The sequence below is a fragment of the Mustelus asterias genome, chromosome 10 (genome assembly GCF_964213995.1).
Source record: "Mustelus asterias chromosome 10, sMusAst1.hap1.1, whole genome shotgun sequence".
Lineage (NCBI taxonomy): Eukaryota > Metazoa > Chordata > Chondrichthyes > Carcharhiniformes > Triakidae > Mustelus > Mustelus asterias.
Genome location: NC_135810.1, coordinates 55205710 through 55224481, shown reverse-complemented (window position 1 = coordinate 55224481; position 18772 = coordinate 55205710). Strand labels below are relative to the sequence as shown.

The 18772-nt window shown below is 41.6% G+C and overlaps 1 protein-coding gene across 1 annotated transcript in view; it reads left to right on the top strand.

Annotated features, from left to right (window-relative positions):
* Positions 1–15295, top strand: part of ercc5 (excision repair cross-complementation group 5) — a 119266-nt gene extending 103971 nt beyond the window's left edge. The window contains exons 20-25 of the mRNA XM_078221430.1: positions 185–304; positions 3145–3358; positions 6882–7026; positions 9302–9501; positions 12542–12627; positions 14244–15295. Of these exons, the coding sequence (XP_078077556.1) occupies positions 185–304; positions 3145–3358; positions 6882–7026; positions 9302–9501; positions 12542–12627; positions 14244–14786 (1308 nt within the window). The 3' untranslated portion in view covers positions 14787–15295. The remainder of the gene's footprint in view (positions 1–184; positions 305–3144; positions 3359–6881; positions 7027–9301; positions 9502–12541; positions 12628–14243) is intronic.
* Positions 15296–18772: the final 3477 nt, after the last annotated feature.

The window sequence follows — 18772 nt, the reverse complement described above, 5'->3', positions numbered from 1 at the left end:
AAAAGCCGGAGAGAAAAAATCAAATTTTTCAATCGAGGTGCTTATTGCATTGCTTATCAAAAAACAGTGTGTTATCTGCAGGTGTTTTTAAAAAATAAAATATCGAAGCAATATATTATTTGCCATTCTCAAATCAACCATTTGATTCCATACAACATTTTTTTATGTTTCATATGTGTTACAGGGTGAAATAGAGGACCTGGAAAACAACTTGTTTGTAGAGCAGTCTGGCTTACAGTCTCGGAAGCAACAACAGGAACGTATTGCTGCAACTGTCACAGGACAGATGTACTTGGACAGCCAGGTAAAACCATAAGCTTGTGGTGCGCTAGTGATGAAGCTAATATAGAAACTGAATAACAGATGTTGCTTTTCTAGTGTTACCTAGATGTTTGAGCTCAAATAGACTGTTTTCTTTTGTAGACTAGTAGAGCCAAGTAAAATCAAATTGTATATTAGGTTGCTTCTCTGCTGTTTAATTGAAGTCTCTGCCTTTCTCCATCTCCTGAAATACAATGGCCGAGACTTTGCTGTAATTATCTTTCATCTTCCGTTTAGTTGCCCAGTGTCTTTTGGAGGGATTGTCTGCTGAGGTTTCCACTCTTTTAGTGTTTGTTTGAATTGCCAGGGAAAGTGTGGTGTCTAAGAGCAGGGGAGCTGCTCATCAGATTGAAGAATCCTCACTGAGACATGCTGGAAGTAAAGTCAGGAAATATAAATTGCATTTCAATCGCTGTATTGGAAACAAAATAAAGATTGAGTCAAATACATGGAATTGAGGAAGAAATATTAAATAGAGGAACAGAATCTAAAGTATATTAATCATCTTTAAAAGTCTGCAATATTACTTTTCAGGATTGAGATCTAGGAACAACTTAGGAGCAGGAGGAGGCCATTCAGCCCTCAGAGCCTGCTCTACCATTCAATAAGATCATGGCTGATCTGGCTGTGCTCTCAACTCCACTTTGCCTTCTGCCCCTTTGATGCCCTTGTCTATCAAAAGTCAGGCCAACTCTGCCTTGAATTAATTCAATTACCCAGCTTCCACTGCTGTCTAGGGAAGAGAATTCCACATACCAATGACCCTTTGAGAGAGAGAATTTTTCCTCCTCTGTCTTAAATGGTAGATCTCATATTCTTAAACTGTGTCCACTGGTCCAATCTCTCCCACATGTAGAAACATCCTCCTGGTGGCTACCCGATCAGGGTCTTATATGTTTCAATAAGATAATCTCTCATTCTTCTGAACTCCAAAGGGGATAGGTCTAACCTGTACAGCCTTTCTTAAGATAAGCTCCTCATCCCAGGAATAAATCACGTGAATCTTTTCTGAACTGCTTCTAACGCAATTATATATTTTTTCATATATGGAGCCAAAACTGCATGCAGTATTCCAGATGTGGTCCTACCAATGCCATGTACAACTGCAGGAAAACTTCCCTACTTTTATATTCCATTCTCCTTGCAGTATTGGCCAACATTCCATTTGCCTTCTATTAAGGCCCAGGCCAGAAACTCCAGGGTGTTTTGTGAAGTTAGCCTGGACCTTAAGTTTTACATTTGATTTTGGCATTGGTGAGCATAAGGTGTTTCATACCAGGTATGATTCAAGTGACCCACTAGGAAGCTTTTACCAAACAAAGTTTATTTAGGACCATAGTTAGAATATAATGAAAAGAATTAGCATATCTTTTACAACTTACAAGACTTAAACATGACACAGTATAATTCTTAACAGCTAGCTATCTCAGTTGTTCCAATTTAAAGCAATACCCCATAGACATACACCCTTCTTCAGAATTAGTTAGCACTAAAACAAGTATGCTCGCGTGATACTAGATTTCCAACTTTTAACATCTATGGACAACAATTTTCAGAGAAGGATATTTCCTCAAGACAGCAAAACAGATAAGTAAACCTAGTCTCTAGCAGACTCCAGTCTTCAGACTTCAGAGACAGGAAAGAATACCTTGTTCTGCAGCTTCCAAAACAGCAACATTCGGACAGCAGAATCTCCAACTCCAGAGAGGGGAAAAAAGAGACACTGCTCTCTCTCTTTCTCTCTCGAAGACAATAAGCCAGAAGATAAAGGCAAGGCATCACAGGGAGCAACAAGGGTTGGACGTGAGCCAAAAGAAAAGTGGTAGAGCACGAAGAAAAGGGGACATGTCCTCTCTCTGTCCGACCCCAAAAATCTCTCTCAACTCCAAACAGCATCTGAAACAACAACTAAGCTAGAATTCTCTGTGAAAGCCTAGCTATCTCCAGTCATATGACCTGACCTGCCAATCATCCCAATCAAGCTCTACTCTGCAATCCCAAGGGAACCCTAAAACAACAGAACACTGCATTAGTTTAGATTAAAACAAACACAGCATCAATTATACTGCTTCAGTAACAATAGAGGATACCGGTTGTAGACAAAATGGCTCTGATAAAATGCCAGGGACTGCTAGAAGTATCCTGCTGAGAAACGTGTTTAAAATACATTTCTTAAAGGTACAGTATCGTCACACTCCCTAATCACCTTGCACTTTTAAATTGAAGTTTTCAAAGCCAGTGAGGTTGGTCAGCAGTATATATAATTCCTTATTTGCTGTTTAAAAACTATTACTCCTGATGTTTTTCATCTGTACCGTGTCAATTCCAAATTCTGCATTTAACTGTACAAATTCAGAAGCCAGAAGCTGCTGTTAGTTTTATCCTGAAGTTACGGCAAGCAGTCACAGCTGCGCCATTATTAATACAACAAAATGCAACCAAAAATTAAGTTTCTGCTATAGTCTCTTGCTCCTACAACCAGGGCACCTGTGGTACTAACTGAATCTAATTCAAAGTGAATGGGCAGGATTTCCCATTTTGGATTGGGACCGCGGCATTAGCATTGAATGCTGTTCATGCACCATGTTAGAAGCAGTCACCATCATTGCACCAAGAAGCTTAGAAATTCCAACTGCCAGTAACAGACCCATGTTTTATGAGTTAAATGTAAACTCTGCCTAAAGCCAGCAGTGGTAGTATAGATTTTTATGATGAGTGTTTTCAACCTTTTTAGACTGAGGAGAAAGTTGGATTATTACCTTTATAGTTGTAAAGTTTGAATTAGTTGATATTTACTGCTAATTTGGTTTATCCTGTTTATAGGAGTTGCTGCGACTTTTTGGCATTCCTTATATTGTTGCTCCCACGGAGGCAGAAGCACAGTGTGCTTACCTGGATCTGACCGATCAAACCAGTGGAACTATCACTGATGACAGTGATATATGGCTGTTTGGAGCACGTCACGTGTACAAAAATTTCTTCAATCAAGACAAGTACGTGGAGTATTACCAGTACATCCATGTTCATAACCAACTGGGTAAGCAAAGATTTCTGTAAATTATTAAATTTGAAATTAAGCTTTTGGTCTGGTTTAGAATGATTGCCTGAGGCAGTCTGAGAGGAATTTTCCTGATTCTGTTTTGATTTTCCTCCAGATTTTGTGTCTCCATCAGATGGTGGGGGAGGGAGGGGTAAGAAGTATCAAGTCATGACATGAATGTGGCGGAGTATTAATGGACCAATTCATCTTTTCTTGCCTGTCATTTTCATTTGTTTATAATGAAAACATGGCTACATTATTTGTTGCTTTGGGATATGTGCTTGTAAAAGACAGATATCTAGAAAGATTAATAAATCATTCAGTTACAAAATCTCTTATAAGGGATATGCAGTGATAAATTAGAATGAGATTTTTTCAGCAATGATTTTATTTGCATTGCAAATTTACATTGAACTTCTGGGTTGAAATCACACTGGGCAACATTCATACCTTAATGCCTTCAGATTAAACTGCTTTGTTCAATATTTCAACGTGACATAAACCTGATCAAAATCGATAGACATGAAATCATTTATCTGCTGTTCAAACAAATGATGTGTATATTACTAAAATAGCAAAATATTACTTTTCCTTGAATTTAGTTGGGGATTTTGAACCCCTGGTTCACTCACATTTTGAAATGGTCACTCAAGTTTCCACAAAGAGTTTAAGGAAATATGGTTACGTTGAAGGATTGTGATCAAAGTGTGTTCAATCCAGTTTTTCCAAAAAAAGAGAAGAAAGGTGATTAAAATGTTAAGAAGCCGTGTTTAGATGTTGGGTAAAACTTTGAGGAAGGCAAGCGATCGGCGGTTGCCACTCTGGGAATCAGCGCCTAACGGCAGACGCCGACTTTCACACTCCGATGCAATTTAACGCTCAGTTGAACATTGTTTGGCAGTTGGCGGGACTTCCGTCTGCCCTCGGAAGGAAGTCCTGACTCTGAGAGCTGCTCTTCAACCCAGCCAGGCATAGTGCCACAGTGGCCAGAAGTGGTACTGCAGTCCTGTGCCTGGGATCAAGTCCCGGATGGCCTTACAGTGGGAGGGTGAGGGAAACCCAGCGGAGGGTGGCAAACGTGGCTTTGGGAGGGTAGGAACTCCTGGAAGGGAGGGAGGGGGTGGGGGGGGTGCCCCTACTCTGAGGAGACCTTCAGAGTGAGGCGACCCCACATCCCCCCACCTTCCCATAAGGAAATGTAGGAATGTCCATTTTCCACTCTCCCTGGACCTGTTCCCACCAGCTGAAGATTAAGGCTGAGTAGCGTAAGGCTTAAGTAGCCACTTAAGGCCCATAGTAGGTGAGTGGGCGGGTTTCCTATGCGAGGCCTTGCCCACCCAAGTGTGAAATTGCATCTGGGTTAGGCGGGCAATGTCCCGGAAAATCCCATCAATTCCATTTTACTCCCCCCGCCCCCAAAAGCCTCAGAACCCACCTTGGGGGAGTGTAACATTCTGTGCATTATTTCTTTAAAAACTTAAAATACCAAGTAATTCATTACAACAGGCAGAATATTGTTGAGGTATGAGGGGGTCTCGTCTGCCACGGGAGAGCCAGCAAAAGACCCACGCTGCCTCTTTTCAGGTACTCCCGCCAGACTACAAGCCAATCAGATAGTGGCAGGACCATTGGCGGGTAACCCTCTGGAATCAAGACCCCGAGGACAAAGTCTCACTTACCAAGAGGCTGGCAGCCCTCATGCTCAGCAGCGCCACAGTCGAGGCAGTGGCTGTTGCAGGAATATCAGCTACTAGAGTTGTCACTTAAGTGGTCACTTAAGAGCCTCAATACACAGCAGGACAGGGAGGTTAGCTATGGAACTTCCCACCCCGAACTTAATTTGGGTGGAGGAAGGAAGGTTGTGGTGTTTGGGTACACCATTATCCTGCCTAATTACATGCCCTTCCCACCTCCAAGCTCGCCATCTGCAAGAGCACATGATTCTGTCCATTATCTCAGCATCGATAGACTCATTCGTTATGCTAGGAAGTCCCGGATCATGAACATTCATCATTTGCTTTGTCAATTTTAGACCCTCTTTTTGACTTGTGAACACAAAACAAATACAGGCATTAAAAGGACAGAGACATAGATTGTGAACAGAAAGTTGCAAGGGCAATCTTTCAGTAGGTTCAGTAGGACAATGCAGCGAAGTAGCATGGCAACACATTGCAGGGACCCATCGTATGTTCATTACTTTTGTTTTATACTGTAACCTCTCTGGTCTGGAAATTAATTATTCAGAAATACCAGTTGTCCAGAATTATTTTGACCAGACCCAAGCAACTCTCAGACTCAGCACTACTGTACCTCGGAACGCAGATGTGAAAAATATAGTATATGGATAAGTGAACAATTTTTATTAAGGTTTTACAGACCATCAGTTTTTTTATATTTACATCTAGGCATTCTGACATCATTCTATAATCTAATAAATTCCGAAACCGGGAATAGCTTGCTCCCGTGCATTTTGGACTAGAGAGGTTACAGTATAAGCAATGATGGAGTGGTATTGATTGGATTTAGTGAGTCCAGTAAGCTTTGAATATTCATTTGAAGCAATTTAATAAATAATAGCCAGCTTTATCTCACCAGGAATCGGCTGGATCTATATTTAAAAATATTGTAAACATACGATGGGGGGACCATGCAAAAGGAACAATTGTCAAGGTTACAAGGGACAATCATTGTTCTGGAAATGGCTATAAATGGGTATTGGGCAGTGCAAGTCTCCTTTGGTACAGAAGAGTTGTGACATCCACAAGAGTTAGTGATCCACTGAATCCAAAAAGGTAGCTGCAAAAGACCTTTCATTCAAACTAATTATCATGTCTTATTGCTGTTGTCAAAGAGTTTTAGCCCTGGGAAATAATAAAACAGCATTGTTATTTGTTTCATGGTACAGCGTTGTGGCTGCTATCTTACTGTGAAGATGCATTACGCTGGCAATATGAAATACTGAATTAGGACTCAATATATTAAACAAATGCCGCAAAGTGTTAACCCAGCTAACTTTAAAATCTTTTTGAAACTATTCAATATATTTAGGTGTTGCACAAGGTTCATAGCTACAAAATCAATTGCACTTACGTGCCACCTTTAATGTAATAAAACATCTCAAGGCACTTCTCAGAAGCATTACCAAATATAATTTGACAGCAAGCCACCTCAGGATATATTAGAACAGATGGCCAAAAGCTTGATTAAAGAGTTAGCTTTACAGAACGTCTTAAAAGAGGAGAGAGATGTGGAGGGGCAGAGAGGTTTAAGAATAAAATCCAGAGCTTTAAGCTCTATAAAGCTGAAAGCACAGCCGCCAATGGTAGACTGATTAAAATAGAGGATGCACAAAAATCTCAGAATTGTACAAGAGTACTTTTCAGATTCAAATACAACATTGAGCTTATAAACTGTCTGCTTTAGTCTCAGACAGCTGCCGAGACGACTAACGTTTCTTTGTTACTAATACAGTATTTCAGGAACAGTGGAAACAATTTTGGCAAATGTCTCTGTGTTTCAGGCCTTGATAGAACAAAGCTGATAAATCTTGCCTATTTTATGGGCAGTGACTACACTGAGGGGATCCCTGGTGTGGGTTATGTAACAGCAATGGAACTCCTGAATGAATTCCTTGGACCTGGACTGGAACCTCTTATTCATATTCGGTAAGATAAAATATACTTATGATTGATCACAGTTTCTATCCTGTTGACTTTTCTGGTCAACAGTACGGGGATGGAATGTGAATATGATAAGGCCATTTGGCCCTTTCAATTCATTCCTTCCATTGTCAACATAACATTTACCTTACTTACTATGAGATATTTTTAATCTCATGAGGAAAGTGAGTAACAAATTAAGCTCTGTGAGATTTGTTCTTGAGCTCTCTAAAGTTACTTAGGAAATTCCAATTGACTAGGCTAACATTGCCACCAAATTTATTCAGCCCTGACCAGTTACAATCTACAAACCACATCCCCACAGTCACTGCAAGACTGGCATTGTTACCTTCATTATGCATTTGATTATCTATATCTATATTTATCATTGTAACCTGCAGTTTTTAGTATGCATGAAATGGAATGATGTGGAACCAGCTGAACAGCTATCTTTGTCATGCACTAGATATCAATAGCATTCTGATCTTGAATTGTCCAAAGTTTGCATGTGTTTTTCCAGAATATTAATCTTATAAACGAGTGGCTGAAGAAAATATCATTACATTGTTCCTAATCCTCCAGTCCTCATGACAAATTGCATTCTACAGTTCCCTTCTGACAACTGTAATAGGACAAGCTTCACTAAAAGCAGTTTATTTCAGTAGTATTCTAAAGATAGCTTGTGTAAATGCATAGAAATTGTTACAATTAGTTGTCATCTGCAGTACATAAATTAGTTAGGACTTGCATATGCTATGCTGATTTCATATTTAGATTTTGTAGTAGAACTGACCATTTAGATTTGAAAGCTTAGAGTTGAAAGTGGGTTCTGCATAGAACTAGAAATTTGAATTTCAAAAATACAATGTTTTTTGTAATAATCCTACAATATCTCAGAACAAAAAATACACATTTTCTATGCCTGGTATATAAATAGTGAAAGGGTGGTGTCCTTGGTAAAGGCAGATTCAGCTAAGTCAGAGTGAAAAAGGAGATGGTTGAGACACTGGATGGGCTAAAAAATGATAAAGAGGCATATTAGATAGGCTGACTAGACTGAAATGTTGAGTAAATTGCCAGGACCAAATGGGATACATCAAAGAATACTGAGAGAAATAAGGATGGAAATTACAGAGGCACTGACCATAATTTTCCAATCCTCTTTCGATTACAGGGGTGGTGCCAGAGGACTGGAAAATTGTAAATGTTGCACTTCAAGAAAGGGTGTAAGGATAAGCCCAGCAGCTACAGGTTGATCAGTTTACCTTGGTGATGGGGAAGCTTTTAGAAATGCTAATCCAGGACAGTATTAATAGTCACTTTACTCACTTTAATTTTTTGATGAGTTAACAGAGCGTGGATAAGGGTAATGCAATTGATGTGGTATACATGGATTTCCAAAAGTGACTTGATGAAGTACCACATAACAGGCTTCTGAGCAAAGTTAAGCTTGTGGAATAACAGGATCAGAAGCAGCATGGGATGCAAAATTAGCTGAGTGACAGAAATCAGAAAACACTGGTGTATGGTTGTTTATTGGACTGGAGAAAGGTTTGTAGAGGATTTCCCAGAGGTTAGTGTTAGGGCCACAGCTCTTTTTGGTATAAACTAATGGTCTGGACTTGGATGTGGTCACACATTACAGTTCATTTAGAGAGTCCAAGTTGGCTGTGGCAAAATGCACTTTTGCTTGCATGTTGTAGTTGGAGCCAATGATAAAGATGGTAGAGGTCCCACTTTATTTCCATCACATGGCTGACCAGGAATCTCTCTTGTTCTTACCACATGCCATTAATATGTGTTGGAAGGATTTGCAAGTTGACATTCAACCTGTTCAGCCACAGTAGAAAGCACTTTCCTTAGCCATCAAGTCCTGAGGTGGGACTCGAACCTGGAGCTTTTGGCTCAGGGGCAGGGATTCTACCCACTGTGCTACACAAGACCTCTCCAGACTTGGATGTTCAGGGCACAACTTCAAAATTTGTGAATGATAAAATTTGGAAGTATTGTGAAATGTGAGGAGGATAGTGTTAAACTTCAGGAAGACATAAACAGGCTGGTGAAATAGACAGACATACGGCAGATTAAATTTTATGCAGACAAGTGTAAAATGATTCGTTTTGATAGGAGAGGTTATACACACAATATATTTATATTGCATGCGTTGAAAATATGTTAAATCTTCAAATACATGTTCTAGATTTTATGTGCTAATTCCATGAAAAAGCTACATTTATTAAGAAGCATTAAACGTAGAGTTAATAAATGAGTTGTCTTTCAGAGACTGGTGGACTGAAGCCCAGAAAAATAAAAAACTGCGAGACAATCCCAGTGATACTAAAGTGAAGAAAAAACTGCGACATCTAGACATTCACCCTGGTTTTCCAAATCCAGCAGTGGCAGAGGAATATCTGAAACCAGTTGTAGATGAATCTAAGGTATCACTGTCCTGGGGTAGGCCAGACCTGGACGAGATCAGAGAATATCCTTTTGTACAAAGAAGTAATAATACTAAAGTAGGGTTTTATTATTTTTATAGAATAAATATAATTTTATTGACCATATTTGTTCAATTAGCTATCTGCTATTTCACACTGTGCAATATATTATATATATTGTATGTTCCTGAGTGAGTTTTTCAAATGCCCCTGAGAGAACTGAATGGTGAAGAATATAATGACATTCTTATATCAATATAGTGACACCCATTGTCTGGCTGACTCTATCTTGATTCTATTCTTATCCATCTAATAGTGGTCAGAGAATCAGCTGCATTACCTTCGGTTCCCACTCCGTGCACTGTTACACCACTGTCCTACTGTCATCATCAGCAAAGTGATGATAGAATGTGTCATCAGCTGTGCTATCAGGCAGCACTTATACAGCAATACCCTATTCACTCTTGGTTTGGGTTCTGCCAGGACCTCTCAGCTCCAGACCTCATTACAGCCTTGGTCCCAACATAGACACAAGAACTGAACTCAAGAGGGGACGATTCTCCCATTCCGACCTAATTTTTTGGCAGGTCAGGCCGGGAGATCCGCGTGTGAGCCAATTCACGGGATTTGCCCATGCATTCCCGACGTGCACGCATCTCCCAGCGATGGAAATCCGGCGTGGTCAGGACCACGCTGGAAACTGGCGGGAACACCAGGTAAATTATTTTAATCTATTTTTGATATGATTTAAATTAATTATCAGGCCTGGGACTGAACTCCCTGGGCCCGATAGCATCTCCCACCCCGCCAGCACAAATTCACTCCGGCGGGGTTTAGAGTAGCTCCCCAGTTTCGGACAACTAGCGGGAGACCCCGCTGGAGTGAAGAGGAGCAATCGGGGGGCCCCTAGGAGGTCGGGTGGGGGGGATAGTGTCCCCTGGGCATGGACACCCTGGCAGTGCCAGCCTGTGCCCCCTGGCACTGCCCAAGGGGCAAAGTGCCCATGCTCAGGGGGGCACTTGACACTGCCCACCGGATGTGTGGCAGTGCCAAGGGGGTGGGGCCAAAGGAGGCAGTGGAAAGGGGTGTGGCCAAGGAGGCGGGGCCAGCTGGGGGCAATCGGTGGAGGTGGGGGGTTCCGCTGCCACTCTGCACAGGATCAGTCAGAGCTGGAGGGACGCCAGCGATCGGAGGGGGTTCTGCCTCCCTTGGGGGGGCTGTCGGGGTGAGGGTTCTGCCTCTCGTGGGGGGAGTCTGCAGGGGTGGGGGAGTCATCATTGTTGGGGGGAGGGCTGGAGATTGAGGTGCTCTCGGACAGGAGAGGGTCAGGGCTGGCCTGGGAATGGTTGTGGGGGCCGCGATTGGGCCGTGGGGGGGGTGGAGGGGCTGCCTTCCATGGGTCCCAGGCTGGCCAGCGATCGAGCTGGCCAGCAAACTGCAGGCAGACAGTTCGGGGCCACTGTGCATGCACAGAGCTCTGGAACTGTCAGACCCCGAACTTTTAATGAGATTCACGATTGTGACCTCTGCATTGCACAGGGTGGGGAGATTCGAGTGTGAACTCCCACTGAAAAAACTGTCATGATTTACACTATTTTTCTCGCGAATTCGGCACTTAACTTTTTTGGGAGAATCACCCACGAGATGAGGTGAGAGTCACAGACATCAAGGCAGCCTTTGACCAAATATGGCATCAAGGGGCCCTAGCAAAACTGAAGTCAATGGGATTCAAGAGGAAAAATCTTCATGAGTTAGAGTCATATCAAATACGTTGAAGATCGTTGTGGTTGTTGAAGGTCAATCATCTCAGCCCCAGGGCATAGATGAAGGAATAACTCAGGATATTGTCCTAGGTCCAAATATTTTCTGCTGCTTCGTCAATGACCTTCCTTCCATCATATGGTCAGAAGTGAGGATGTTTGCTGATAATTGTACAGTGTTCAGTACCATGTGTAACTCCTCAGATGCTGAACCAATCCATGTTCATATGCAGCAGTACCTGGACAACATTCAGGCGTAGGGCTGACGTAACATCTGTGCCACAAGTGCCAAGCACTGATCATCCCAAGCAAGAAACAATCTAACCATCTCACCTTGACATTCATTATCATTGCTTCAACCCTCACCATCAACATCCTGGGGGTTACCATTGACCACAAACTGAACCAAATCAACAATATAAATGCTGTGGCTACAAAAACAGCTTGCAGGCTAGAAATTCTGTGGCAAGTGACTCACCTTTTGACTCCTTAAAGCCTATCCAAATTTACAAGGCACAAATCAGGAGCATGCAATATTTTCCACTTGCCTGAATAAGTGCAGCTCCAACAACGCTCAAGAAGCTCAGCACCGTCCAGGATAAAGCAGCTCACTTGACCCTATCCGTGACCTACCTTCCCTTTGACAATTGAGGCCCTTAAGTGGTCAATTAATGACCACCTAACATCCTCATTCCACCCCAGTGGTATTTTATCTGTGGCAAGTGGGGAGGATATGCCATATGGGAAGACTGGCAGCTTTAAATCATTGACTTAATTCAAGAAGCCACAGGCATGCCACATGAGAGACAAGAAATCATAACTCAGAGACTTAATTGATTTATCTGTGAAAATATAATATCATTATCTGAATCCAGTCTTTGTGTGTGCAGCGTGAGCATGAGACTGAGCGTGCAGCATTGCGTTAATTTGAAGTGTAAGAATAAATAACTTTATTTTTAAACTCACAAAAGCTTGCCGTTGAGTTATTTAATTGGAATATACACTGTAAAGGGTGAGAGAAGATGCACCTCTTTCCATACCAAACAAACTGATTACGGACACTAAGAGAGCAAATACATTCTGTTCATGACAAATCCCAAACACAAATTGGCCAGTATCAGAATAGCCAACCACACTTTCACTGGAAAAGGTTCTAGGCTGAGAAAATATGGGAAATATTAAACAGATCACAGCCACCAACTCTTTTTAGTTTACTCGTATATTAATAATTTGTCACATTCGCCCAAACATATAAGATTTGATCCTCACTTGTATATCTTTCATCTTTTTTCACTTTGTAAAATATATCTTTAACTTTTGGCAAATTTTGTGAAAATCGTTTTGGCTGGACCAGGAAGAAGACTGATGAAGTTCTTTTACCTGTAATGAAGCAAGTTAATAACCATCAGGTATGTCTTAACTAAACTGTGCTAAGAATTCTGTTGTAGAGAGTCACATTGAACACAGCATTAAGCATTCAAACAGCATCTATAAGTAAAGTAAGTTTATAATGAAGGTCAGAATGGACCATGTTTGATTTGATTTATTATGGTCACGTATTGGGATACAGTGAAAAGTATTGTTTCTTGCGCGCTATACAGACAAAGCTACCATTCATAGCGTACATAGAGGAGAAGGAAAGGAGAGGGTGCAGAATATAGTCTTAGCTAAAGCGTAAAGAAAGATCAACTTAATATAAGATAGGTCCATTTAAAAGTCTGATGGCAGTGGAGAAGAAGCTGTTCTTGAGTCAGTTGGTACTTTTGTGTCCTTTTCTGGATGAAAGACGGTGGAAGAGAATATGCCCAGGGTGTGTGGGGTCCTTAATTATGCTGGCTGCTTTTCCGAGGCAGAGGGAAGTGGATGGAAGGCTGGTTTGCATGATGATCTGGGCTTCGTTCACAACCCTTTGTAGTTTCTTGCTGTCTTGGTTAGAGCAGGAGCCACACCAAGCTGTGATACATTGGAAAGAATGCTATCTATGGTGCATCTATAAAAATTGGTGAGAGTCTTATCTTTCAGCATTAGATTAGAAATGCTGAATGCAGACATGCCAAATTTCCTTAGCCTTCTGAGAAAGTAGAGGTGTCACAGTGAGTCACAACACAATTCTGTGCTGCTAGATTCTGCTTTCTGATCTAATGCTGAAAGATAAGACCCTTTCCCTAATGATGTCTAAATGAAATAGATTTGAAGATATTTAATGGAGACAATTGCAGTATGCACCTTCCCCACAAAGAGCAAACATTGGAATAGAAATGCTGCTGCCTTCCAGGTCTATTAATATTTTTAAATAATTTAGAGAGATTTAAATGTTGGATCCCCTACACTGTGACAGAAATAATGAGATATATATGTAATCGGATTCAATTTGAAGAATTTATTTTTTAAAAATTAAAATGTAGAAATTTGTGGCACTAATAGAAAAAACAGTGACTATCAGATTGACAAACTTGAGGCTACTTGTCTGTAGTGATGACAATCTGTTTCTTTCACGGATACTACTTTGTCTACTTTCCTGATCCACACCTCCAAAATACTGGAGGTCAGCCAGGTGGTTTTGTTAGCCCCGTACTGCCTGGTTAGTTCCTTGACATTCGTGAATCAGTGTGGCTTCTTGGACTTTCCTATCACACAGGGTAGCTCTTCACAGAGAGCCAGCATAGACCTGATAGGCTCAATGACCTCCTTCTGTGCTTGTAAGCATTCTGCAATTCCATTCTATACATCTGACTCCCAGCAATAATGGTGTGAGTGTAAAGTTTCGTGCTGCAGTCCAATTTGCCTCTGTTGGCTCTGTTATGTTCACTGTCGGCTAGGTTCCAAGGGGGGTTTCATTTGAAGTACAAATGTTTCACCTCCAGGGGGGAAAATGCTGCCGTTTGTACCTGTAAGTTTATATTTTGACTTGTTTTAGAAACTTAAGCTTCTTGCTTATTCTTTTTCTTCTCTTATTGTATTCAAACATTTTTCAGTAAGACACTTGTTAAAATAGATTTGTTCTGAACTCTTATTTCTCTTGCAGTCCCAGCTACAAATTGATTCATTCTTCAGAATGGAACAACACGAAAAGCAAGCGATAAAAAGCCAAAGGCTTCGCAGGGCTGTTACTTGTATGTTGAGGAAAGAACAAGAAGCTTTAACAGAGACACAAGAAACTGCTGATATAACAAAAGCGGCTATTAATTCAGCAGTGGAAGAGAAGGACCAGGAAGGAACATCAGGAATCAAAGGCAGAAAAAGGGAGCAAACACACAAAGCTCCAGAACAACCTTCTGGAGGAGGTTTTATTGGACCCTTAAATTTATCTAAAATGTCTGAAGACTCTGCAGCGGGTGATTCTGAGGTTAAGTCGAAACAATATCCCACAGTGATGAGTTTGAAAAGAAAAACTCCAGAAAAGCGGAGGAAAGATGGAATGGATAAAACTAAAGACAAAACTGCCAACATGAGCAGCAGCTCAAGTGATGAGAGTAGTGATAGTGTTTTAGTGACGGCTAAATCTGTGTTTGAAAAGAGAGGGAAGGTTAAGGGAATTAAAATGAAACAAAGAAAAAAGAAAAGTTAAGCACATAGTCATTAAGCACTTTATACAATTTATTTGAAACCAACTCAAACCTCCTGTTTTAAAAGACAAATGTTTAAATGTTTTTCTCCATACAAAACTCTCGCATCTCCTGTGAATTTCAGGTTATGTAGTTGGAATAGTGACCAGGCACAGGCTAAAATCTTGTTAATAACGCCAAAGCATCACGATGTTGCTTAGTTAAATTCACTCCACTTTGTTGCCTGGAATACAACTTGAAACATTTTTGCAGGGCTAATATTACCTGAACTATTGACTACATATCACTGGCTTGAAAGCTACCATTATGAATGAGTGTTTTTTTTTAACATCTCCACCACCAAGTACAAAAAATAATGAATTTCATTTTATAGTAAAGGTGTAGGTATAAAATATTTTCAGGTTTCTACTGAAAACAAAATCATGTGATCAACAGATTCTAACTTTGCATAAATATATGTATATATGTATTGTGTAACTTTACACCATAAAGCAATGACTTTGTAGACAAACTGGCTCGTGCTCATTTTCTGTTTATTCTTCCAGGAAAGGAAATAGGCCTGAATCATCTGAGCAGCAGCAATTCTGGATGCATTGCTACTATCCACAAAAGCTCTCCAAAACTGATGCTGCAGAGTGTTTCTTTTGGGATTTTCCGATCAAGGCAATGCAGTGTCCCTGGGAAACTCAATCAGAGCAGGGCGGGGGGGGGGGGGGGGGGCGGGTGCAGAGGACACACCATCTTTTTATGACAGTAGCTGCCGTGTTATTTAAAGGCAATTCTATTAATGAATGTTAGTGACTGAATGGGTAGGTGAGTGAGTGGGTTCGACTTGGAGGTGATGCTGTTCCGAAAACAGTGCAATATAAGCCCAGCAGCTACAGGCTAGTCAGTTTAACCTCGGTGATGGGGAAGCTTCCAGAAATGATAATTTTGTTATAAACTTAATAGTCACTTGGGCAGATCTGAGTTGCCTAACGAAAGGCAACACAGATTTGTTAAAGGTAAATCGTGTTTAATTACCTTGCTGGAGTTTTTTGAAGAGGTAACAGAGAGGGTTGATGAGGGTAATGCTGTTGATGTAGTGTACATGGACTTTCAAAAGGCATTCAATAAAGTGTCACACAACAGACTTGCATGCAATGTTAGAGCTCATGGAATAATAGGAAGAGTACAATGTGGATATGAAATTGGTCGAGTGGCAGGAAATAGGGAGTAATGGTGAACTATTGTTTTTCAGACTGGAGGGAAGTTTATGGTGGAGTTCTCCAGTATAAGGACCCCTGCTCTACCTGGTGTATATTAATAAGTCTCACAATACCGGATTAAAGTCCAACAAGTTTGTTTGGAACAACGAGCTTTCGGAGCGCTGCTCCTTTGTCTGGTGAGTGGGGAGATGGGTTCACAAACAGCATATATAGACAGAGACACAAAACTGCCAACATGAGCAGCAGCTCAAGTGATGAGAGTGGTGATAATGTTTTAGTCGCAGGTTTTGAGTCTTTGGAGGAAATTGCTGCAGGCCAAAAAAGAAAATCAGAATCAGAAGAATTAAACACGCCTTTTTACTCAATCGGGCCGATTGTAAATGACATAATTGCATCGCAAGTTTTCAGTGAGTTACCTGCTAAATTTGATATTTTAAAATGCCTCAATGTTTATTTCAACCTGAGATCCAATAAAATACTGGAGAGAACCAAATTTGATAAGAGAGTCTAAAAACGCAAGGAACCTGTCAATTCCTTCATAAACAATCTCTACATAGATTGATGTGAAAATGATAATTTAAAATCTGAACTATCCGAGACACAATCAAGGTGGGTGTTGCAGATGTTTCACTCTCTGACCTACAAACTAATGATGATCTTACCCTGGACAAGGCAGTCTAGTTGGACTAGCTGAGCTACGTTAACAACACAGGACCATCCTAAAAGGAGAGAATACTACTTGGGGCAGAAAACAACCTTCTGTCCACCAGATCAGGTCACCAAGATATAGCACCAAGATCCAAGTCAAGGAAAGCAGTTCCTGAACCGTCCAGCAGAGCAACATTGCAGAGCACTGTGGTGCGAAGCAGCCTCACAGGAAAGATCAGTGTCCTGTGATGACTGCCCTATTGCTTTCACTGTAACCGACGGACACTTCACTAAACTGTGCAAGTCAAAACCCCAGACCACACAGACATCTTAAAAGTACTGCACGAGGTCGAGAACAAAAACTCTGAAGACACACAGCCATTGCTTCTTGCGTAATATCAAAGAATGTGGCTCTTCATTTCAGAATGCTGACAAGCTGGTAAATGGACATCTAACAGAGTGACAGTCCTGTCATCGAGGAACCCATGAGTCCAAGGCATTAAGATTCGAACAATATATACTCCATTGTATGGAGTAGGGCGAGTCCGATTCTCAGTATTGGCATGATCCTTGAACCACTGAGGTATGGCAATAAACAGATCTTTGAGCTGCTGTGTGTTGTTGGGAATCAGCCTTTCTCTCCTCTGAGCAGAGATACTGCTGACCCTAAATTTCCTCCAGATAGCAGAAGATGTTAAAGTTACCACTGTCATTGGCCAGCCAGAGGTTGTCCCAAGGCATGGTACATTGAGGAGACCATGCAGACGCTCCGACAATGGATGAATGAACACCGCTCATCACCAGGCAGGAGTGTTCCAGGAGTGGAATGTTGGCCTTTATCGTGAGGGGGATAGAATATAAAAGCAGGGAGGTCTTGCTGCAACTGTACAAGGCACTGGTGAGGCCGCAACTGGAGTACTGTGTGAAGTTTTGGTCCCCTTATTTGCGAAAGGATATATTGGCCTTGGAGGGAGTGCAGAGAAGGTTCACCAGGTTGATACCGGAGATGAGGGGTGTAGCTTATGAGGAGAGATTAAACAGATTGGGTCTGTACTCGTTGGAGTTTAGAAGGATGAGGGGTGATCTTATGGAGACATATAAGATAATGAAGGGGCTGGATAGGGTAGAGGTGGAGAGATTCTTTCCACTTAGAAGGGAAACCAGAACTAGAGCCTGAAAATAAGGGGGGGCCGGTTCAGAACAGAGTTGAGGGGGAACTTCTTCTCTCAGAGGGTAGTGAATCTCTGGAATTCTCTGCCCATTGAAGTGGTGGAGGCTTCCTCGTTGAATATGTTTAAATCACGGGTAGATAGTTTTCTGATCGATAAGGGAATTAGGGGATATGGGGAGCAGGCGGGTAAGTGGAACTGATTCGCTTCAGATCAGCCATGATCTTGTTGAATGGCGGGGCAGGCTCGAAGGGCCAGATGGCCTACTCCTGCTCCTATTTCTTATGTTCTTATGTTCTCTTCCTGTTGGGGAACACTTCAGCGGTCACGGGCATTCAGCCTCTGATCTTCGGGTAAGCGTTCTCCAAGGCGGCCTTCACAACACACGACAATGCAGAGTTGCTGAGCAAAAACTGATAGCCAAGTTCCGCACACATGAGGACGGCCTCAACCAGGATCTTGGGTTCATGTCACACTATCTGCAACCCCCACGAATTGCCTGGGCTTGCAAAATCTCACTAACTGTCCTGACTGGAGACAATACACATCTCTTTAACCTGTGCTTAACCCTCTCTCCACTCACATTGTCTGTACCTTTAAGACTTGATTACCTGTAAAGACTCGCATTCCAACCATTATCTTGTAAATTGAGTTTGTCTTTATATGCCCTGTTTGTGAACAGAACTCCCACTCACCTGATGAAGGGGCAGTGCTCCGAAAGCTTGTGGCTTGTGCTACCAAATAAACCTGTTGGACTTTAACCTGATGTTGTGAGACTTCTTACTGAGCCAGAGGAGCACAGCCCTCAAACACTAAAGAATAATCAGACTCTGATTTCACCTACAATTTCTCTTCTCTTTACAGAGCAGGTTTGTCCATCATCATCCCAGTCCTGAAAAGTCCCCAATGACCAGACCAACCTACCGCTCATGAAATTACCATAGCAGCTCTGGTGGAAGTGGT